Source organism: Heterodontus francisci, chromosome 15, assembly GCF_036365525.1.
Source record: "Heterodontus francisci isolate sHetFra1 chromosome 15, sHetFra1.hap1, whole genome shotgun sequence".
In the NCBI taxonomy this organism is placed as follows: Eukaryota; Metazoa; Chordata; class Chondrichthyes; order Heterodontiformes; family Heterodontidae; genus Heterodontus; species Heterodontus francisci.
The window spans coordinates 75,125,239-75,146,416 of NC_090385.1; the positions used below are offsets into that span (position 1 = coordinate 75,125,239).

At 41.7% G+C, this 21,178-nt stretch overlaps 1 protein-coding gene across 4 annotated transcripts in view; it reads left to right on the forward strand.

Moving 5' to 3' along the window:
- The window catches only part of diaph2 (diaphanous-related formin 2), a 967,621-nt gene that overhangs the window by 638,570 nt on the left and 307,873 nt on the right, over positions 1-21,178 (forward strand). For all 4 annotated transcript variants that reach the window (XM_068047702.1, XM_068047700.1, XM_068047699.1 and 1 more), the window contains one exon: positions 16,926-17,055. In XM_068047702.1, coding sequence (XP_067903803.1) covers positions 16,926-17,055 — 130 coding nt within the window. The remainder of the gene's footprint in view (positions 1-16,925; positions 17,056-21,178) is intronic.

Sequence of the window (21,178 nt, forward strand, 5' to 3'; positions counted from 1 at the left end):
TCATCCGAGGAGGAGTCCTGCTTACGTCTGTCTTCATCCTGCAAGGCCTCCCCCATATTGAATGCATAGTTGTGCAGAGCACAGCAAACAGCAATGACACAAGCTACCCTTTCCGGCTCGTACTGCAGGGCACCACCCGATCTATGCAGGCAGCGGAAGCGCATTTTCAGCATGCCGATCGCCTGCTCAATGGTGGCTCCTGTAGCTCTGTGGCTGGTGTATCTCTCCTCTGCAGCAGTGGTGGGGTGTCTCACTGGTGTCGGGAGCCATGTCTACAAGGGGTAGCCCTTGTCTCCCAGAAGCCATCCCTCCATCTGAGCCAGTTCAGTGAGCAACAGCTGGGACTGGCGCAGGATGAAAGCGTCATGGCAGCTGCCTGGAAAGCAGGCACAGATTTGCATAAATCAGTTACGGTGCTCACATACTAACTGTATGTTGAGCGAGTGGAGGCCCTTAAGGTTTACTTATGCAGTTGGTCGCCCAGTGGGAGCCTTGATGGCCACATGGCTGCAGTCTATGCCCTCTTGCACGTGTGGAAAACCAATGGCCTTCCGGGCCTGGCTCCAAGGTCTGTCGTGAAACGGACATAGTCACCGGTCCTCCGATACAGGGCACTGGTGAGCTCCCTGATGCACTGGTTGCACTGCTGACTGAGTGACCCCACAAAGGTCTCCAGTGAGCCCCTGAAATGATGCAGAGGCGTAAAAGTTAGGAGCCACTGTCACTATGAAGGCCACAGCCATAGGATGTCTACCAAAGCCCATCAGTTGCAGGTCATTGTTGATCAGGGCACAGACATGTCACCGCCTCTCTCGACATCCACAGTCGCCTGACACTGGCGCACAGACGTTGCAGGTATGTCATACGGGATCAGTCGATGCGTGGCGATCTGTAGTGGTGAGCTCTCCTTGCGGAGCTTCTGCTGCTCACAACTGGGGGCCTTTACATGGGCTGCACCTGTCTGCTGGTTTTGCCTGCAGCACCTACGGATCCTCATGAGAAGCGGATCAGACAATATACTCTACGTGACTAATAAAGTCATATCCTTCACTTCTTCAGAGGTTCCTAACAGGGCAGGCATTGTTGTTGTCTGTTACATCAGGTGCTTTCATGCATCAACTATGTGGCATGGCATGGCATTGCCCATCTTAGCTCCCAGTAAAAGTGGCACAGCATGACTACATCAAGATTCTACTAGCTGCATCTACCAGCCAGGGAACCTTTAAACACCTACCATTTTCTGGCATCCTCTCCAATCACAGGGTGACTGGAGTGCCATTGCTCCCTCACTCACACACAAACAAACAACTCAGAGTGGCACCCCTTCACGGAGGGAGGGCATATGGTACCTCCCTTTAGGCCTGCAAAGCTGTGCTCCCAGTAATCTCATTCCCCCTCCCCCCCCACCTCCTTTCAAGTATGCAGAGTTGTGCCCCTAGTAATCCCATCCCCCCCCTCCCACCACCCTTCCAGTATGCAGAGTTGAGACCCCGGTATACAGAGACTTACCTGCACTGTCTGCGATTGCTCCATCTCTGCTGTCCCACTGGCTTCTCTCAATCATGAACGAGACGGCACATGACAGCTGCCCGTTTAGCGAAAAATACAGAACTGAGGAGCGACGAGCAGCAAGATGCATAATCAGGCAAGGTAAGTAGCGCTTAGCATATTTAAATTGGGGTGCCGCCATCAAGCTATGGGATGGGGCCACACTGAGGTCACGCAGCCTCCGGTAAAATTGGGCGGGACATACCTGGCATCGGGCGTCGTGGCAGGCTCACCCGCTAGAATATTCTGGGCCTCCCCAACCCGCCAAGACCCCCGATGTCGGAGAGCTGGTAGCATTCAGCCCATCGTTTCTAAAAGCTTTCCCACTGTTAAACCGACTGGCTTGTAGTTGCTCCATTTATCCTTACACGCTTTTTTGACCTTTAATTTGCAATTCACCAGTCCTCTGGCACAATTCCTGAGGAGGATTGGTAGATTATGGCCAGTGCCTCCTTTATTTCCACCTTTACTTCCCTCTGTATCCTCGGATGCATCCCATCAGGTCCTGGTGATTTATCAACCTTAAGTACAGCCAGCCTTTGTAATAATTTTAATCAATCAGGATCGACTGCAACCAATATAATGGGTATGTTGAGTTTAATCTAAGTTTAACACAGGATATAACACACGAGTTATACAGAAAAAACATGACCGTGACAAGTAGCGAGTACCGATCTAGGTCAGGCAGGCCATCTGGCATATGTGAATAGTTCTTTCTTTCTCTTTTCTTCTTGGTGCCCCACATCTTCATGACTTCTGAAACTACCCAAGAGTGTTAGCATAGATCTACCCTTAGGAGTTTCAGTATATTGCCTGCTGCACTGAGGTGCCCCAAAGTCTCTTAATTTATACCCTTTTTCAGGGGTGGACTGGGATGGATTATTGACAGATCTTATGGTCCTATAAAGATTTAATTTATTTTGAAATACCTGATAAAACATCGAATTCTTTGTCCAAACGGTTGGTTTAAAAAAAACCCTCCTTTAACGTTATCTACCTGCCATTAACCTCTTGACCCTTTGCACATACCTCCTGTCCTTGATTAGTCAGGCCCTTACGTTATTCTTTCCTTATCTCAAGCTGTTCTCCCTGATCAGTTCCATCCTCCCTGGTAACATTTCATCTCTGGCTGTCAAACTAACTGGCAAAAATTTCATTATCCGTATCTGTCCTATCGCCCTTTTATTTGTGCCCAAAGCTATTAACAAGCTGTTCATAAATGGTCATTCAGTCAAAATGGTCTAATTCGTTATCAGGCTATTGAACCATAGTGTTGTTGTTCACTAAAGTAGCTTCTATTCTACTTCCTCACACTAACTTAAATATTTCAGCAAGCATCTTAATTAGGCATGGTTAAATGAAAAATTCAGCACTGCTTTGTTTTGGTTGTTTAAGTATCATCCCAGTTGCTCTCCCACCAGGTCTCATCTGATCATGGCCCCTTTCCAGGCTAGGTGCAGCTATCATTGCCTAAGAATAAACATTCTGCTAGCTTTGTTTCCAGGGAAACAAAACTTTAAGCCGTTTCCAGTAAAATGAAACTTACAACACTAACGTATTCCTTTATCTATTTCAGGCTGACTACTAAATATACTTTTTATCTAAGCTCATTTCCAATTTCTAACACCTTTTTAATACCTCCTGTTTATCAGTTTTTAGCCCATCCAGTGTCTCAACTAACTCCTCTTTCACTCTGACTTTGGCAACATCATCTTCCTTGGTAAAGACAAATGTAAAGTACTTATTTAGTACTTCAGCCATGCCCTCTGTCTCCATGCATAAATCCCCTTTTTGGTCCCGTATCGACCCTACCTTCTCCTTTTACCACCCTTTTACTATTTACATACGTATAGAAGGCTTTTTGGATTCCCTTTTATTTTGGCTGCCAGTCTCTTATATTCTTTCTTTGCTTCTCTTATTTCCTTTTTCACTTGCCCTCTGAACTTTCTATATTCAGCCTTATCAGTATTATCAAGCTGACATCTGTCATATGCACCTTTTTTGTTTCATCTTATTCTCTATCTCCTTCGTCATGCAGGGAGCTCTGGCTTTATTTGTCCTATCGTTCCCCCTCATGGAAATGTCTCTTTACAGATAGCCCATTGTTCAATTACAGTTTTGCCTGCCAGTTTTGGATTTCAATTTACCTGGGCCAGATCCATTCTTTCCCCATTGCAATTGGCCCTCCCTGAATTAATTATTTTTGTTCTGGATTGGTCTATGTGCTTTTCTATAGCTAACCTAAACCTTATTATCCAATGATCACTGCCCCCTAAATGTTCCCATATCGGTAGATTTAAGGTAATTAGCAAAGGAACCAGAGGTGAGAAGAGATTTTTTTTTTAACTCAGCAAGTTGTTATGATCTGGAATGCATTGCCTGCAAGGGTGGTGTCAACGGATTCAGTATTAACTTTCAAAAGGAAATTTAAAAGTCTGCGAAGGGGAAAATAATTGCAGAGCTATGTGTGAAGGGCAGTGGAATGGGATGGTTTGGTAGCTCTTTCAAAGAGCTAATACAGGCACGATGGGCCGAATGCTCTCCTTATGTGCTATGTCATGCTATGATTTGCTCTTCAGCCATTGCAAATGTTTCAGTAAGTATGCATTTAAATTGCACATGGATTATTAAGTGGCCACACCCTGAAATTCACAATGGAGTAAAACAAACTTTTGCACACACAGTTTTAATATACTTTCCCCAAAGTTTAACAAATACTTTTTAATGGATTTTATTTGTATTTTTGGGAATTATGACAAAACAAATTGCCGGTTCTCTTGTATCATTGGTGGTTGTTTATTTTCATAATCTATTTTGTTTACATCTATTTTGGCCATTATTTGCTAATTTGAGGTTCTGTTACTTCAACAACAACATATTTTGGGTTCCGTGTTCTCAAATGTTTTGGCAATGAATAAATATCTATTACTTTGATGATTTAACATTGTTTTGTAGTTAAATCTTGCCTTGGGTTGCTTTTTATTCTTGTCATTGACTCCTGCTTTGACTTGTTCAAAGCTACTAGCATTAAAAACAAATCTATTTTCTTGCAAATGTAAGTACTTGTTTTTAAGCATAAATGTACTTTTACATCCGTGCTATAGATGGCATGAGCATAATACTCCTGCCGCTGACAGTAAAACAAGGGATCCCAAAACTAGTGTCCCTTTCTATTAGTTGTTCAAATAAGAGACGAGAGGTAAAAAGTTGGAATTGGAGTTGGTGGCGGGTGGGGGGGGTGGTGGGTGGTGGAGGTGGTGTCAGTTCTCCACTTGTGTGCTGATCTGATACCTCAGCAGCACTGTAAAAATCCCTCATGAGAGGTAGTCATTCAGGTTTATTTCCTAGACTGTGCTGACATATCTAATTTCAACAGAACTGAAGTTGGCTTCAGAAGCAAAACAATGTTCAGTTAGCTCAAAAAACAATGATAACTGGTTTTAGTACTCTAGACTGGGGACCAAGTTTTCTGCTCCCGTTCCTATCGTAATCCATTGACCCTCCTTAAAAACATGCATGCGTGGGCACTGGGAAAACAGGATCAGGCTTCATATTGATATTCATGCAATCAAATATTCTGCTCACACTCATTGTCTAGACTCAGACATGTAGTATGACCTCTGCTAGGTTACAGGAGGTCTGCCTGCACTATGGAATTATATTGCAGCAGCATTGGAGTCTTCAGGAGAAATGGGGAAAAAAACAATCAGTTAATACACAGATCAAGTATGTGGGGGAAATAGAATACTTTTTATAATTAGTAATTTTAATCTAGTGTTGGTTTTAAATTAATCATTGGTTGTATGCGTGTATTTTTGTTGTGAATTGGACGTTAATTCAGGATCCATTGAAAGGTTAGCATCTCAATGAAAGTGTTCTACTCTCTTATATTTGCACAGGCTGAATACCAATATGCTATTTCTGTCATGCTAGTATGTGCAAACCATATGATCATATTCAAAGTCCCACAAAGCTAGCCATAGAATGCATTTCAAGAACACTACTAAATTATGTAATATTCGCTAGTTGAAATGTACCTGCTTCATAGATATTAGACAGAAGTTATCCTTATATGGTCCACAGTGGAAGCAGGACCCAGAGATGATGTCATCCTGACAATTTTGCAGTCTAAATAAAGCTACAGAAATAGGTACTGTAAATTTTTAACAAATTTTAATATGTTCCAGAATTAGTGATCCCTATACAATCGGGCTATCTAGCGTGTTTAGCAAGTCTTAAAACATTTATTGTGTACAATTTTGATGATCCACAGTGACCCATTAACACAGGACTCCTGTGTGCACAAGAAAATTCTGCTTAAAATGTGCTTTGTGCAGAGACAGCTAGTCCCCACATTGTCAGTCTGGGTCTGTCCTGATTCTAAGCTGAGTACTTGGGAGCAGTAGGCACCAACAACTACTACTTGCAATTATATAGTGCATTTAACGTAGCAAAACATCCCAAGGAGCTTCACAGGAACGTTATTAGACAAAATGTGACACTGAGCTACATAAGGTGGTAGGATTTAAGGGGTGTCTTAAAGGAGGAGTGAGAGACAGAGAGGTCTGGAGAGGGAATCGTAGAGCTTAGGGCCTAGACAGCTGAAGGCACAGGTGACGATGGTGGGGCGAAGGAAATCGAGGATGCACAAAAGGCCAGAATTGGAGGAATGCAGCGTTCTTCGGGGGGTTGTAGGGCTGGAGGATGTTAGAGATTGGGAGGGCCAAGGCCATGAAGGTATTTGAACACCAGAATTTTAAAATCTAAAATTTGTGGTGTTCCCGGATCAGGAGACAGTGTTAGCCAGCAAGTTCAGCAGTGTTAGGAGAAGAGGACTGCAAGTTAGGATAAGAGCTGCAGCATTGGCTCAAGTTTACAAAGGGTGGGAGACCAGTCAGGAGAGCATTGGAATACTGTACCAAATCCAGAAATAACACTTTTATTTTAAGTTAACTTCAATTAATAAAAGGGAAGAAAGAATTTGCATTTATATAATGTCTTTCACATCCCCAGGTGGTCCCAAAGTGTTATACCAATCAATTAATTTTGTATTGTAGTCGTTGTTTTATATGCAAATATAGCAGCTAATTTGTGCATGCAAGCTCCCACAAAAGCAGTAAGATTAATGACCAAATAATCTGTTTTTGAAGCGGTTGTTTGGGGATAAATGCCACCAGGGAACCTTTTAAGTGCAACTGAAAGGGCAGACGGGGTCTCGGCTTAACCTTTTATCTGAAAGAAAGCACCTCGGACAGTGCAGTCCTCTCTCACTATACACTTGTAAAGCCAGTCTCGATTGTGAGCTCAGGTCCTGCAGTGGAGCCTGATTGCATAATGTACTGACTCTCAGAATCACAAAATTATTACAGCACTGAAGGAGGCCATTCAGCCCATCGTGTCTGCATCGGCTCTCTGAATGAAAAATTCACCTAGTGCCATTCCCAAGCCTTCTCCCCGTAATCCTGCACATTCTTCCATTTTAGATAACTCTCTAATTCCTTTTTGAATGCCTCAATAGAACTTCTCAGGCAGTGCATTCCAGACCTTAACCACTCGCTGCATGAAAAAGTTTTTCTTGTCACTTTTACTTCTTTTGCCAATTACTTTAAATCTGTGCCCTCGCGTTGTCAATCCTTTCACGAGTGGGAACAGTTTCTCCCAATCTACTCTGACCAGACCGCTCATGATTTTGAATACCTCCATCAAGTCATCTCTCAGCTTTCTCTTCTCTAAGGAAAACAGTCCCAGCTTCTCCAATCTATCTTCATAAATGAAGTTGCTCATCCCTGGAACCATTGTCTTGAATCTTTTCTGCATTCTCTCCAATGCTTATGCACATATACACCCAGGTCCCTCTGCTCCTGAACCCCCATTAGAATTGTACCCGTTATATTGTCTCTGCATGTTCTTCCTACCAAAATGAATCACTTCACATTTCTCTGTATTGAACTTCATCTGCCATGTGTCTGCCCATTCTGCCAACTTGTCTATATCCTTTTGCAGTTCTACACTATCTTCCTCAGAGTTCACAATGGTTCCAAGTTTCATATCATCTGCAAATTTTGAAACTGCCCTGTATACCAAGGTCTAGATCATTAATATATATCAGGAAGAGCAAGGATCCCATCACTGATCCCCGGGGAACTCCACTACAAACCTTCCTCTGAGAAACATCCATTAATCGCTACTGTCTATTTTCTGTCACACAGCCTATTTTGTATCCATGTTGCTACTGTCCCTTTTATTCCATGAGCTATAACTTTGATCACAAGTCTGTTGTGTGCCACTGCAGCAAATGCCTTTCGGAAGTCCTTGTACACCACATAACAGTATTGCCCTCATCAACCCTCACTGTTACCTCTTCAAAAAACTCCAGCAAATTATTTAAACACTATTTTCCCTTAACAAATCTGTGCTGGCTTTCCGTACTTAACCTGCATTTGTCCATGTGGCGATTAATTTTGTCCCGAATTATTGTTTCTAGAAGTTTCCCCACCACCAAAGTTAAACTGACTGGCCTGTAGTTGCTGGGCTTATCTTTACATCCTTTTTTGAACAAGTGTGTAACATTTGCAACTCTCCAGTCTTCTGGCACCATCCCTGAGTCGAAGGAGGACTGAAAAATTAAGGTCAGTGTCTTTGCAATTTCCACTCTCACTTCCCTCATTATCCTTGGATGCATTTCATCCGGTCCTGGTGTTTTATCAACTTGAAGTATAGAAAGCCTAATACCTCCTCCTTATCAATTTTAAATCCTTCTAATGTATGAATTCCCTCCTCTTTCACCGTGGCCTCGGTAGCATCTTCTTCCTTGGTAAAGACAGATGCAAAATATTCATTTAGCACCTCAGCTATTCCCCTGCCTCCATGCATAAATCCCCTTTTTAGTCTCTAATCAGCCCTTCTCCTTTTACCACCCTTTTACTATTTATATGTCTACAGAAGACTCTGGGATTCCCTTTTATGTTAGCTGCAAGTATCTTTTCATACTCCCTCTATGCTTCTCTTATTTGCTTTTTCACTTCCCCTCTGAAACTTCTACATTCAGCCTGGTTCTCCATTGTATTATCTCAAGTTGAGTGTGCAGCCACTGAGCCAAGGCTGACAGAGTAATTACAAAGTAGATTATTTTGCAAATAACGAGCATAATTGCAATGTTTCTGTATTTCATCGGTTGTGTTTGGTCTTCATATTTATCTGCTGTCAAAAGTTAATGTACAGTACGAGATAACAGTGCCTTCAATCAAGACCTGTCTTTGATTTTTTTTCAGTTGTACTAATACTGAAGGAACTCAAAAAAAAAAGGTCACTTCTCTGGCCGACATATGAAAGGAAATTCAGATGGTGTGATGACCGATTGTTTCAGGAAAAGATAAGCTTGTTAAACCAATTAGCGGATCTCATTTGTGCTGATCTGGAGAGGTAGTTAATAGATATTCACGAGTAGTGTGTCTTAGTGGACACAGACAACAGACTGGCCTGTTCTCCAGCTTCAAGTGACATTTTTAAGTATTTACAATGGTCTCATCATGAGGTATCCTTCATCATGCCTGCCGCACAAAGATTCAGTCCAGAGAGATTGTAATTCATGACAGAAACACATATAGCACTTAAACAAACCACCTTCGTAATTGAGGATAAAATTAAGTGTGCAATTTATTTATAAGGATGAAGGGGTGCATGAGGGAGAGCTGTGTGCTCCACATTGATGTCCTTAAACTTAAGTCAGACAGGAGAAATTTGTCATGCTGTCCCAATAATCAAAAGGGGACTTCTTTTCAGGACCAACAATGTATTTCATGTGTGCCGTTAAGAAAAGAACTATAATAATGTATTCTCCACGTAATAGTAATCTGTTCTTCACAAAATGTATTTGTTTCCTGATTGTTGCTTCAGATTATTTATTAATAAACTTCTTTTACGCCGAGAAATGACTATATGATATTAGCCGCTGACTGAATAGTACATTTATGTGATAGTCTTTTATCTGGCTATTTTACTGCAAACATCAACCTGTTCATAAAACCTCCATTAAAACGCAGGCCAATGAATGTCATATGAATGTGTTAAGCTACTCAGCTATCCATGTTGTAGAGAGATGAAGATTTCTTATCACACCCTAATAGCTGATGTCATTAAAATATGAAATACATATGGATGAGTTCTCTTCTCTTTGGCCTCCTTATCTCGAGAGACAATGGGTAAGCGCCTAGAGGTGGTCAGTGGTGTGTGGAGCAGCGCCTGGAGTGGCTATAAAGGCCAATTCTAGAGTGACAGGCTCTTCCACAGGTGCTGCAGAAAAATTTGATTGTTGGGGCTGTTACACAGTTGGCTCTCCCCTTGCGCTTCTGTCTTTTTTCCTGCCAACTGCAAAGTCTCTTCGACTCGCCACACTTTAGCCCTGCCTTTATGGCTGTCCGCCAGCTCTGGCAAACGCTGGCAACTGACTCCCACGACTTGTGATCAATGTCATAGGACTTCATGTCGCGTTTGCAGACGTCTTTAAAGCGGAGACATGGTCGGCCAGTGGGTCTGATACCAGTGGCGAGCTCGCTGTACAATGTGTCTTTGGGGATCCTGCCATCTTCCATGCAGCTCACATGGCCAAGCCATCTCAAGCGCCGCTGACTCAGTAGTGTGTATAAGCTGGGGGTGTTGGCCGCCTCGAGGACTTCTGTGTTAGAGATACGGTCCTGCCACCTGATGCCAAGTAATCTCCGGAGGCAGCGAAGATGGAATGAATTGAGACGTCGCTCTTGGCTGACGTACGTTGTCCAGGCCTCGCTGCCATAGAGCAAGGTAACTCTGCTTCTCTTTTCACAGATGCTGCCAGACCTGTTGAGTGGTTCCAGCATTTCTTGTTTTTATTACTGAGGACACAGGCTTGATACACTCGGACTTTTGTGTTCCGTGTCAGTGTGCCATTTTCCCACACTCTCTTGGCCAGTCTGGACATAGCAGTGGAAGCCTTTCCCATACGCTTGTTGATTTCTGCATTGAGAGACAGGTTACTGGTGATAGTTGAGCCTAGGTAGGTGAACTCTTGAACCACTTCCAGAGTGTGGTCGCCAGTATTGATGGATGGAGCATTTCTGACGTCCTGTCCCATGATGTTCGTTTTCTTGAGGCTGATGGTTAGGCCAAATTCATTGCAGGCAGCCGCAATCCTGTCGATGAGTCTCTGCAGACACTCTTCAGTGTGAGATGTTAAAGCAGCATCGTCAGCAAAGAGGAGTTCCCTGATGAGAACTTTCCGTACTTTGGACTTCGCTCTTAGACAGGCAAGGTTGAACAACCTTCCCCCTGATCTTGTGTGGAGGAAAATTCCTTCTTCTGAAGACTTGAACGCATGTGAGAGCAGCAGGGAGAAGAAAATCCCAAAAAGTGTGGGTGCGAGAACACAGCCCTGTTTCACGCCACTCAGGATAGGAAAGGGGTTTGATGAGGTGCCGCTATGTTGAATTGTGCCTTTCATATTGTCATGGAATGAGGTGATGATAGTTAGTAGCTTTGGTGGACAACCGATCTTTTCTAGTAGTCTGAAGAGACCATGTCTGCTGACGAGGTCAAAGGCTTTGGTGAGATCAATGAAAGCAATGTAGAGGGGCATCTGTTGTTGACGGCATTTCTCCTGTATCTGACGAAGGGAGAACAGCATGTCAATGGTCGATCTCTCTGCACGAAAGCCACACTGTGCCTCAGGGTAGACGCGCTCGGCCAGCTTCTGGAGCCTGTTTAAAGCGACTCGAGCAAAGACTTTCCCCACTATGCTGAGCAGGGAGATTCCACGGTAGTTGTTGCAGTCACCGCGGTCACCTTTGTTTTTATAGAGGGTGATGATATTGGCATCGCGCATGTCCTGAGGTACTGCTCCCTCGTCCCAGCACAGGCAAAGCAGTTCATGTAGTGCTGAGAGTATAGCAGGCTAGGCACTCTTGATTATTTCAGGGGTAATGCAGTCCTTCCCAGGGGCTTTTCCGCTGGCTAGAGAATCAATGGCATCACTGAGTTCCGATTTTGTTGGCTGTACGTCCAACTCATCCATGACTGGTAGAGGCTGGGCTGCATTGAGGGCAGTCTCCGTGACAACATTCACCCTGGAGTACAGTTCTAGGTAGTGCTCAACCCAGCGGTCCATTTGCTTGCGTTGGTCAGTGATTGTGTCCCCGATTTAGATTTGAGGGGGGGAGGGCGATCTTCTTGATGGTTGGCCCAAAAGCTCTCTTAATGCCATCATACATTCCTCTGACGTTTCCGGTACGTAGGAAGATTACGTAGTAGGTAATGGTCATATGAACATATGAATTAGGAGCAGGAGTAGGCCACTCGGCCCTTCAAGCCTGCTCCGCCATTCAATAAATTCATGGCTGATCTGATTACTCCGCATTTCCACCTACCCCCGATAACCTTCCACCCCCTTGCTTATCAAGAATTTATCTACCTCTGTCTTAAAAATATTCAAAGATTCTGCTTCCACTGCCTTTTGAGGAAGAGAATTCCAAAGACTCACGACCCTCAGAGAAAAAATTTCTCCTCATCTCTGTCTTAAATGGGCAACCACTTATTTTTAAACAGTGACCCCTAGTTCTAGATTCTCCAACTAGGGGAAACATCCTCTCCACATCCACCCTGTCAACACCCCTCAGGAGCTTATATGTTTCAATCAAGTCGTCTCTTACTGTTCTAAATTCCAGCAGATACAAGCCTAGCCTGTCCAATCTTCCTTCGTAAGACAGCCCGCCTATTCCAGGTATTAGTCTAGTAAATCTTCTCTGTACAGCCTCCAACGCATTTGCATCCTTCCTTAAATAAGGAGACCAGTACTGTACACAGTACTCCAGATGTGGTCTCACCAATGCCCTGTATAGCTGAAGCATAACCTCCCTACTTTTGTATTCAATTCCCCTTGCGATAAACAATAACATTCTATTAGCTTTCCTAATTACATGCTGTACCTGCATACTAACCTTTTGTGATTTATGCACTAGGACACCCAGATCCCTCTGCATCTCACTCTGCAATCTCTCACCATTTAGGTAATATGCTTTTTTATTCTTCCTGCCAAAGTGGACAATTTCCCACTTTCCCATATTATACTCCATTTGCCAGGTCTTTGCCCACTCACTTAACCTATCTATATCCCTTTGTTAGCCCCCTTATGTCCACTTCACTAGTTACTTTCCTATCTGTCTTTGTGTCATCAGCAAATTTAGCAACCATACCTTCGGTCCCTTCATCTAAGTCATTTATATAAATATTGTAAAAATTGTAAAAAGTTAAGGCCCCAGCACAGATCCCTGTGGCACACCACTCGTTACATTTTGCCAACCAGAAAATGATCCATTTATACCTACTCTCTGTTTCCTGTTAGTTCGTCAATCTTCTATCCATACCAATATATTACCCCCTACACTGTGAGCTTTTATTTCCTGCAGTAGCCTTTGATGTGGCACCTTATCAAATGCCTTCTGGAAATCTATAGTACATCCATCAGGTTCCCCTTTATCCACAGCACATGTAACTCTCTCAAAGAACTCCAATAAATTGGTTAAACATGATTTCCCTTTCACAAATCTATGTTGACTCTGCCTGATTACCTTGGATTTTTTTAAATGCCCTGCTATAATGTCTTTAATAGTAGCTTCTAACGTTTCCCTAAGACAGATGTTAAGCTAACTGGCCTATTAGTTTCCTGCTTTCTGTCTCCTTCCCTTTTTGAATAAAGGAGTTACATTCGCTATTTTCCAATCTAACAACCTTCCCCGAATCAAGGGAATTTTGGAAAATTAAACCTAACGCATCAACTGTCTCACTAGCCAGTTCTTTCAACACCCTAGGATGAAGTCCATCAGGACCTGGGGACTTGTCAGCCCGCAGCTCCAACAATTTGTTCAGCACCACTTCCCTGATTGTAATTTTCTTGAGTTGCTCCTTCCCTTCCATTTCCTGACTTAAAGCTAATACCAGGTCTAGTATAGCCTGCTGTCTGGTTGGCTCCAGAACGTATTGTTCCAAGAAATTATCCCAAAAACATTCTATGTACTCATCTAGGCTACCTCTGTCCACCTGATTTTTCCGGTCTATATCTAGGTTAAAATCCCCCATAATTATCGCTGTACCTTTCTGACAAGCTGTCATTATTTCTTCCTTTATACCCCATCCTACAATGTGGTTAATGTTCGGTGGCTTGTACACCACTCCTACAAGTGACTTCTTGCCTTTATGATTTCTCATCTCTACCCAACTTGCTTTTACATCCCAGTCTCCTGAACTTCGGCCATCCCACTATTGTGCTAATACCATTATTAATTAACAGAGGTACCCCTCCACCTTTTCCTAGCTTCCTGTCCTTCCTAAATGCCATGTACCCTTCAATATTCATGTCCCAATCTATGTTGTGATGGAAACCATGTATGAATATGGACTACACATTGTGTATAATGATCATAGAGATAAGGTATGAACGATAATTAAACATAGTGTGAAAGATATATTGATGACAACTAAATATATCATACCTTGTTAAACCTCTTGCCCTTCAAAAATGAAAAGTGGGTATACTCAGTATACTTGAAAATATTCTGCTGTATGCTGACAGCCACAGTATTGTAGAAGTAGTAAGCGGAACCTGGAGGCCAAGCAAAGGGTTTCTGGCCTCCAAAACCCAATTCCTCAAAGACACTCCCAACTTGCAAAGCTGTGCCATGAGAGTGCAAATTCATAAAGTCTATTGTGAAATTTATATGGATTTTCGAAAACCTTTTTGATTGTTTAGTGTTATGCAGTTAATAGCTAAACCTGTACTCACAGAAACAGAAGATAACAGTAACTAGAAAAAGTGATTGGAGGAGTTCTGAAAACAACTTCTCTGGACTACTTGCTGTTTGAACTATTCTTTAATGATATGGAGGATGCTATTTGGCAGTATGATGATGTTCTAAAATTTTCATTTGATACCAAGTCTGATAGTCAGATACCTATTTTAAGGGAGATGTTGCCTTTCAGTATAGATGAGCAACAAGTGATAAATCAGTTTCAATAGATAAATACAAGGTAATGTAGACTAGAACTGAAATGTGAATCAAACAAGAAAGTGTCATTCAAGGCAAAGCTTAAGCTTTTACTGCAGTTTCTTGTATTTAGTGATACCAATTTGATTTCACATTTGACAGTTGAATTTTTATGATGTTGAAAACTACATTGTCATGGGCAGAATCTTGGCAGATGTAAAGTTATTAAAACAGAATGTTGTATTTTTGGTGAACTTTCCTGAATTCTTTGAATTCAACCTCGACATTTATTTTGCCTTGTAACAGTGCAATACATTTCATACGTCTAAGTATGGAGTAAAGGCCTGCTCGGGTATGCAATTGAAACCCGACCCGAGCCCGACAGAACCACATCCGACCAGAGCCCGACCTGGCCCGAGTACTTAAATTTTTTTTCCCGTGCCCAACCCGATCTGACCCGACTACCAAAATGGAGTTGGTTATATCAAAGAGGTTGGGCTCTACCTTGGATGGAATTGTTCACTGCTGACTAGTGCGGAGTCCGGTTGCACGTTTCCCACCTTGACTTCCTGGCTGTTCAAATTTTGAAGCTTTTCCCTTCCTGACCAAAAGGCAGCACTGTGACTGACCCGGCCCGGCTCAATCCTTCCCGAGCCCGAATGCCGGACCCAGAAGAGAGACCCGACCCGATCCGAACCCAACACGTCGTCGGGTCCGTTCGGGTCGGGTAGCCATGCTCTAGTATGGAGTACAGCTTATTGTTATAAGCAGTTACAGATAGAGAAGCTAACTGACTGAACTATGGTAGTTAACCAAAAACCAGATGTTAAGATGCACAGCTAATTAGCTACAAATAATCATTGAACTATTTAGTTGACATCTTATATTGCATAACTGTTATTGCAATTGTAACCATTCCAGTTAGTTTGTTTAGTCATTTTTAATATTTCTTCATTAATTCATTAATTTGTGTGTAAAGATAGGTCACAGAGTATAATGCCAAAGCAGTGCTGATGACCGATTTCAATATGGGTGATTTCTGACTGTGTTTTGCCTTTCTCAGACAGAGAAGGTGCAACCAAGAAACTCAGTACAGGAATAAAAGTAGGGCAGAAAAAGATGAAAGTGAATTTCGGTTAGAAGAAAAAGTAGTCAGTGGGTTCCAAAAGGGACTGAAAGAGAATTTGCCAATGAAGTTGCAACTTTGCTAACTAAGAACTACACTTAAAGAGGCAAGCGTGATATAAAAGAGAAGAGAAAGAGGAAAGTTGGCAGAACAACTTGATGAGGGGCAAGAGGAATAATGATAGTGACTTGGATGCATTTTAGAGGAACAGCTAAGAATATGATAAGAGAAAGCCAGTGTTGATGACTCAGGAGACAGTGATATAATCAATCAAAATTGTTCTAATCGAGAAATGAATTATTGCTTCTCAGACACACCCATGGTTAACATGTGCACACTGGTCATTAAACACCGATATTACAAACCAGTAGATATAGGATTTAATGGTGAACTCAATCTATGCTACTTTGCAACATTATTTTATTAAACATGTATTGTAGATTATACCCACAGAAAGTTGCTGACAGAGCGCCTTTAATAGCTAGATTTTGTATGAAACTGAGCTACTCGTGTCAGAAAAATCCCTGGGTTGATCTCTGATCAGAGCTAAATTACCTGACCTTGGCTTGGATTAGGTTGGTACTGCAACTATGTCTGTGTCCCTTAGTTTACACGCTCATACATAAGATATGGCCACTTGAGCAAGGTATTGGAGGTGAGCCCATTTGTGGAAAAGGGAGAAAATAGGAAGGAAATAATATGATGAATATTTCCTTTATTATCATCAGTTGGAATACTGAACATACATCTTTGTCAGGCTAAAACGTTTAGTAGTTGTTTTGATACAAGATGCATCATAACAGTTTACTGTAAATTGAACACAGTTGATTGGATGTGGGACCAAGCAATGCGTGGATGCTTCAATGCATTATGGCATGGAATTGTAAGCTGTGACTGTGTATGTAAGATCCTGTGTGTGGACAGCATCCAAACTTAGTTATGCCTTTTGAAGGTGGTGCAGAGCAGTCTCTGGTGTTTTTCCACAGGGATGAAATCAGAGGGTGAGTCACCTCACGCTGTGCTACACACATGCTGAAGAGTTGCATTGGCAGGGCCAAGGAATAGATTGCCTGCCAACACACTATCAAGAATGATGTATTGACCCACAGTTGGTAAAGAAGGGAAAATAAAATCAAAATGGAAATAAGAAATCATTACAAACAAAGGTTTAAAAAATAGAATAAATGTTAAAACAGCAAAATCTGTCTTGCTTTTTAAACATCTTGACGTTTTCTTTGCAGCTTAAAGACACCAAGTCAATCGACCAGAAGGCAACACTGATGCACTTTTTAGCAGAGATTACTGAAGAGAAATACCCAGAAATCTTGAAATTCACAGATGAAATTAGCCATATAGAAAGTGCAAGCAAAGGTATGTCTATGACCAAACGCGATGATACGATAATCATGAAGATGGGAATAGTTTTTTTCAAAGCATTTTAAAATCCATGTTTATTTAAAAACTGTTTTTCCAGCTCAATGGGGACTCATTATTTCAGGTCTCATTTCCTTAAGGCCTGCTCTGTTTACCTGATTAAAGGTGAGCAGTTCCACTTATTTTAATTTGGAGCTATTCCTGAGCTGCATGACTTCAGAAAAAGTTGCTACCCACTACAAAATCTGTATGCGTTGCTGGAAGCATGTTCTCTTTAGCACAGGCATACACAGGCCAGGTCCTGGGCCGGTCAACTTGTGTGGCTCCTATTATAATGGAACGGTTACTCTAGGGTGTAGTTAACTTAGCAGCCTCTGTCACTTCACCAGAGCAGCCTTGAAAGTGAGCAGATATATCAGAATAGTTCTCTAATTGGGGCACAAAATGTGCATTTTGTTTAAGGTAGCTTTTTTTTCTACTTAGCCTTTGGGGACCATTGTAAAGAAAAGTCTTCCCCTTAAACTTTCCTATGCCTTTAAAGAACAGAATTTGACGAGCATTTTCTGCTTTAAAAATATAACTAGATAATGTAACCCACATTGCATTATCCTCAGTGACTTACCAAACAGATCATAGAGTTATTGTAATGTTCACCTTTAGATTTCTTTAATCATGTTTCCAAGTGTTAGCATTTTATAGCAGTATTTATATTTTGAATACTGCATACTGCCACTGTTGTGTTGCTTGCTTGAATGAAATCACTCCGTACACATTTGTTGAGACATTCTTCTAAATTCTGAAACCCTGATTAATTCCCTGTTCAATATTGAAAATGTCAGATTCACTTTCAAATGTGACATTAATGTACTTGTTGACTCTGAACACCTTTTTTTAAACATAATAAACTGTTTCCGTGTAGATAAGTAAGAGAGGGCATGACGATTAACACTGTATCCTTCTCCTCTATTTCTCTCTCTATCTATCACACACACTCTCTCATAAATAAATATAAATATACCATCCTCTTCTTCCTGTGGAGCACCCCACCACATGCACACCAGATTTTTCTGACAAACCTTGCAATGTCATATAGTGTCCAATTGAAGAAAATTCAAGATTGTACCCTTTTTTTAAAAAAAAGCTGGTCTTTTGTTCAGCTGGTGAGCATGAGCCCAGATTTTAACCTAACCTGCCCTTCTGAATTCAGGTCGGTTGCACATTTTACGCCCACCTCATTTTACACTCCAGTAAAATCAATCAGCAAAAATCATGCGAGTTTATAGACAGGCTTTCTGCACAAACTGATTTCAATAGAATCTAGGGAAGAAATAGAAGAGGCACCATTACGCAATTTTAGTAATTCACTAGAAGAAAATGTAGTGCCAGAGGACTGGTGGATAGCTAAAGTTTTTCTACTGGCCAAGAGCAAAACTAAAGACTATCAATCCTAGGTAGTCACCAAGAAATTCAGAAGAAACTTCTTTACCCAGAGAGTGGGTAAAATGTGGAACTTAGTTGTTGGGGTGAATGATATAGATGCATTAAGGGGAAGCTAGATAAGCATATGACGGAGAAGGAAATAGCGGGTTAGTTGATAAGAGTTGAATGAGGGAGGGAACTCGAGTCGACCATAAATGCCGGGAGAGCAGAGGCGGGGGGGCTTCATTCAAAGGCACTTAGAACCTGAACAAGGGACGCAGCATCGGGAAGGAGGGGCCCGCTGAGGGCCACCCCATGACCCCAACCCTGGCGAGACCACTCCGCCCTGATCTGCCTTAAGCTTGGTTCCAGCGCCACTCCTCGGTGTCTGGTCGCTGCAGCCACCGCCTCTGCGGTGGCACCGCAGCTGCCGACCTCTGATTGACCAGCAGCTCTGCAAGGCTGAGACATCCAGCGACAGGGTCCTAAATCCTATAGAAGGCCCACCGCTGTCCAGTTAAGTATCTGATTGGCACTAACGTTGGCAGGCCTTCCGTAAAAAAAGAGTCGCGGGGATCTCTGCATCGGTTTCCCCTGATGCCAAGACCCCTGTTGCTAGCGTAAAATTTACCCCATGGTATCTAATCTAAATTGAGGACTGAGTTCGTCTCTCGAAGGGAGAAAGTGAGCAGGGGGTCATTTGACCTTGCAATGTAACCAACATAAACATTGGTGTACAAAAACAAAAGACTCCCTCATTCAATGATGCTGGAAGAAGGAAATAAAAATAGAAAATGCTGGAATTACTCAGCAGGTCAGGTATCATCTGTGGAGAGAAACAGAGTAACGTTGCAGGTCGATGACCTCTCTCCACAGATGCTACCTGATCTGCTGAGTATTTCCAGCATTTTCCGTCTTTATTTATTATACATTCGTGTGAAACAATCCAGTAATTGAGGTTTGTCTTGGCAATCCGGAGTTCAGGAATGCTGGTTGACTGGAGCACTTTTAGTATTCTAAAAGATCAGTTTCAGTGAATTAGCATGTAGATTTGCAATCCTTTTGGAATACTCAAGATGGCATCAAATCATTCATTACTTACTCACATTCCGACATCATTTTCTGCAGCCTGGCAATCACTCATTCACCTCAAAATGCCATTAAGCTGTTAGATGCTGCAATCAAAGGTCTTCAATATATGATTTGTCGTAACTCATACTTACTACAACAGCATTGCCATATGGGGTCTTCAGAGGACCAGGGACCTCAATGAAAATTTTGAAAAATTGCATCCTTAATCGCAAAAGAGCTAGCTTATTTCAGTACTAATTTTCTTATTACGTAAGTAAAGCAACTTTATATTGTGAAACTTGGACTTATTTTTCAGTATGGAAAAGAGTGCAAGATTTAATTTTTATTTTAACGAATTAAAATCTAGTCCTCTGCATTTTCTGTTAGAAATTCTAGCACATAGTTTAGAAATGTGTTTTTTGCCTTCAAAAAGATTATCAAAAGATGCATACAACTGTTTATTGAGACAGTAACAACTAACGTGTTAATTAGATGGTTGCAGTGCAATATTATCTTTAGCCTTTATGGAGACAATTACAATAACGTATACTCATTTTCTCAAACAGCCTAATCAATATTCAGTGAGTTACTTGTTCCACTCCCTAGTTCACTGAACAATTCATCCCTAAGGAAGTGGAAAATGCAAAACACTTCTGACTAGATGGATACTACATGTCATGGAATTTTCATTTGCATTTCTAATAAGGTCAAATCTGTACAATCCATGTGAATCTAGTAGCTCTTCTCCCCACCCCATCTCCCCAATACTGCATGCTGAACAGGTATTAAAATGCATTATGTTCCATACTCAAAGTGTCAAGGAGTCATTACAAATAAGGGGTACAAATATTTCTTCTGATATCCGCCATATATTTTCTGTCATACCGCAATGGGGGAGTTGCAGGTCGACTTGGACTAGTTTGAAAATCAAGAATGTACTTTTTTTTGATCTATTCATCGACCACTGTCACAATTCAGGATTCCTTATCCATTTTTTTCCACAGGATTTGAAAAAGAGTTATTTTAATACTGGGGTTTTAAATGCTATTTGTATTCACAGGAGCTTATCAATTAAGGACACCAAGGTGAAGAGTGTTTAATATACTAAATGAATGTTATTTTACCTTGAAACAGAACAAGAAGTCCATTTGTTAGCATGTCCAGGTAATTAAAAAATGCCTCTCACCTATTGTGATGGAAAATCCTTTGATCTCTGTGAGGTATATAAGATGAAACATTGACACCTAAAAGGCATGCTAGCTTTTGCATGTGAGATACTGTGAAGGCAAAAAGGCACCAGAAAAAGCAGGCTCGAAAAATCAGCATGCAGAGCAGTAAATCTGTTTAGGATGATCCACTGAGGTGGGGTTGCGTAGAGTATTCATTATTATTATGTTATTACATAAAGATGAGTTATGTGCTTGAAATAAGCGAATCCAGTCATAACGCTATATCTGTTGTGGAATAAAACAGCTCAACATAGTCCCTGGATTATGCCATCATACAAGTATAGATTAGGCAATGCAAGTCAACTCTGAAAAATCTGATGCTCTGATTGTAGAAGCAAGTGACTGCTTCTGTCAGTGACTATAAAGGTTTTACTTTAAATATGTTAACTTAATCTATTCCA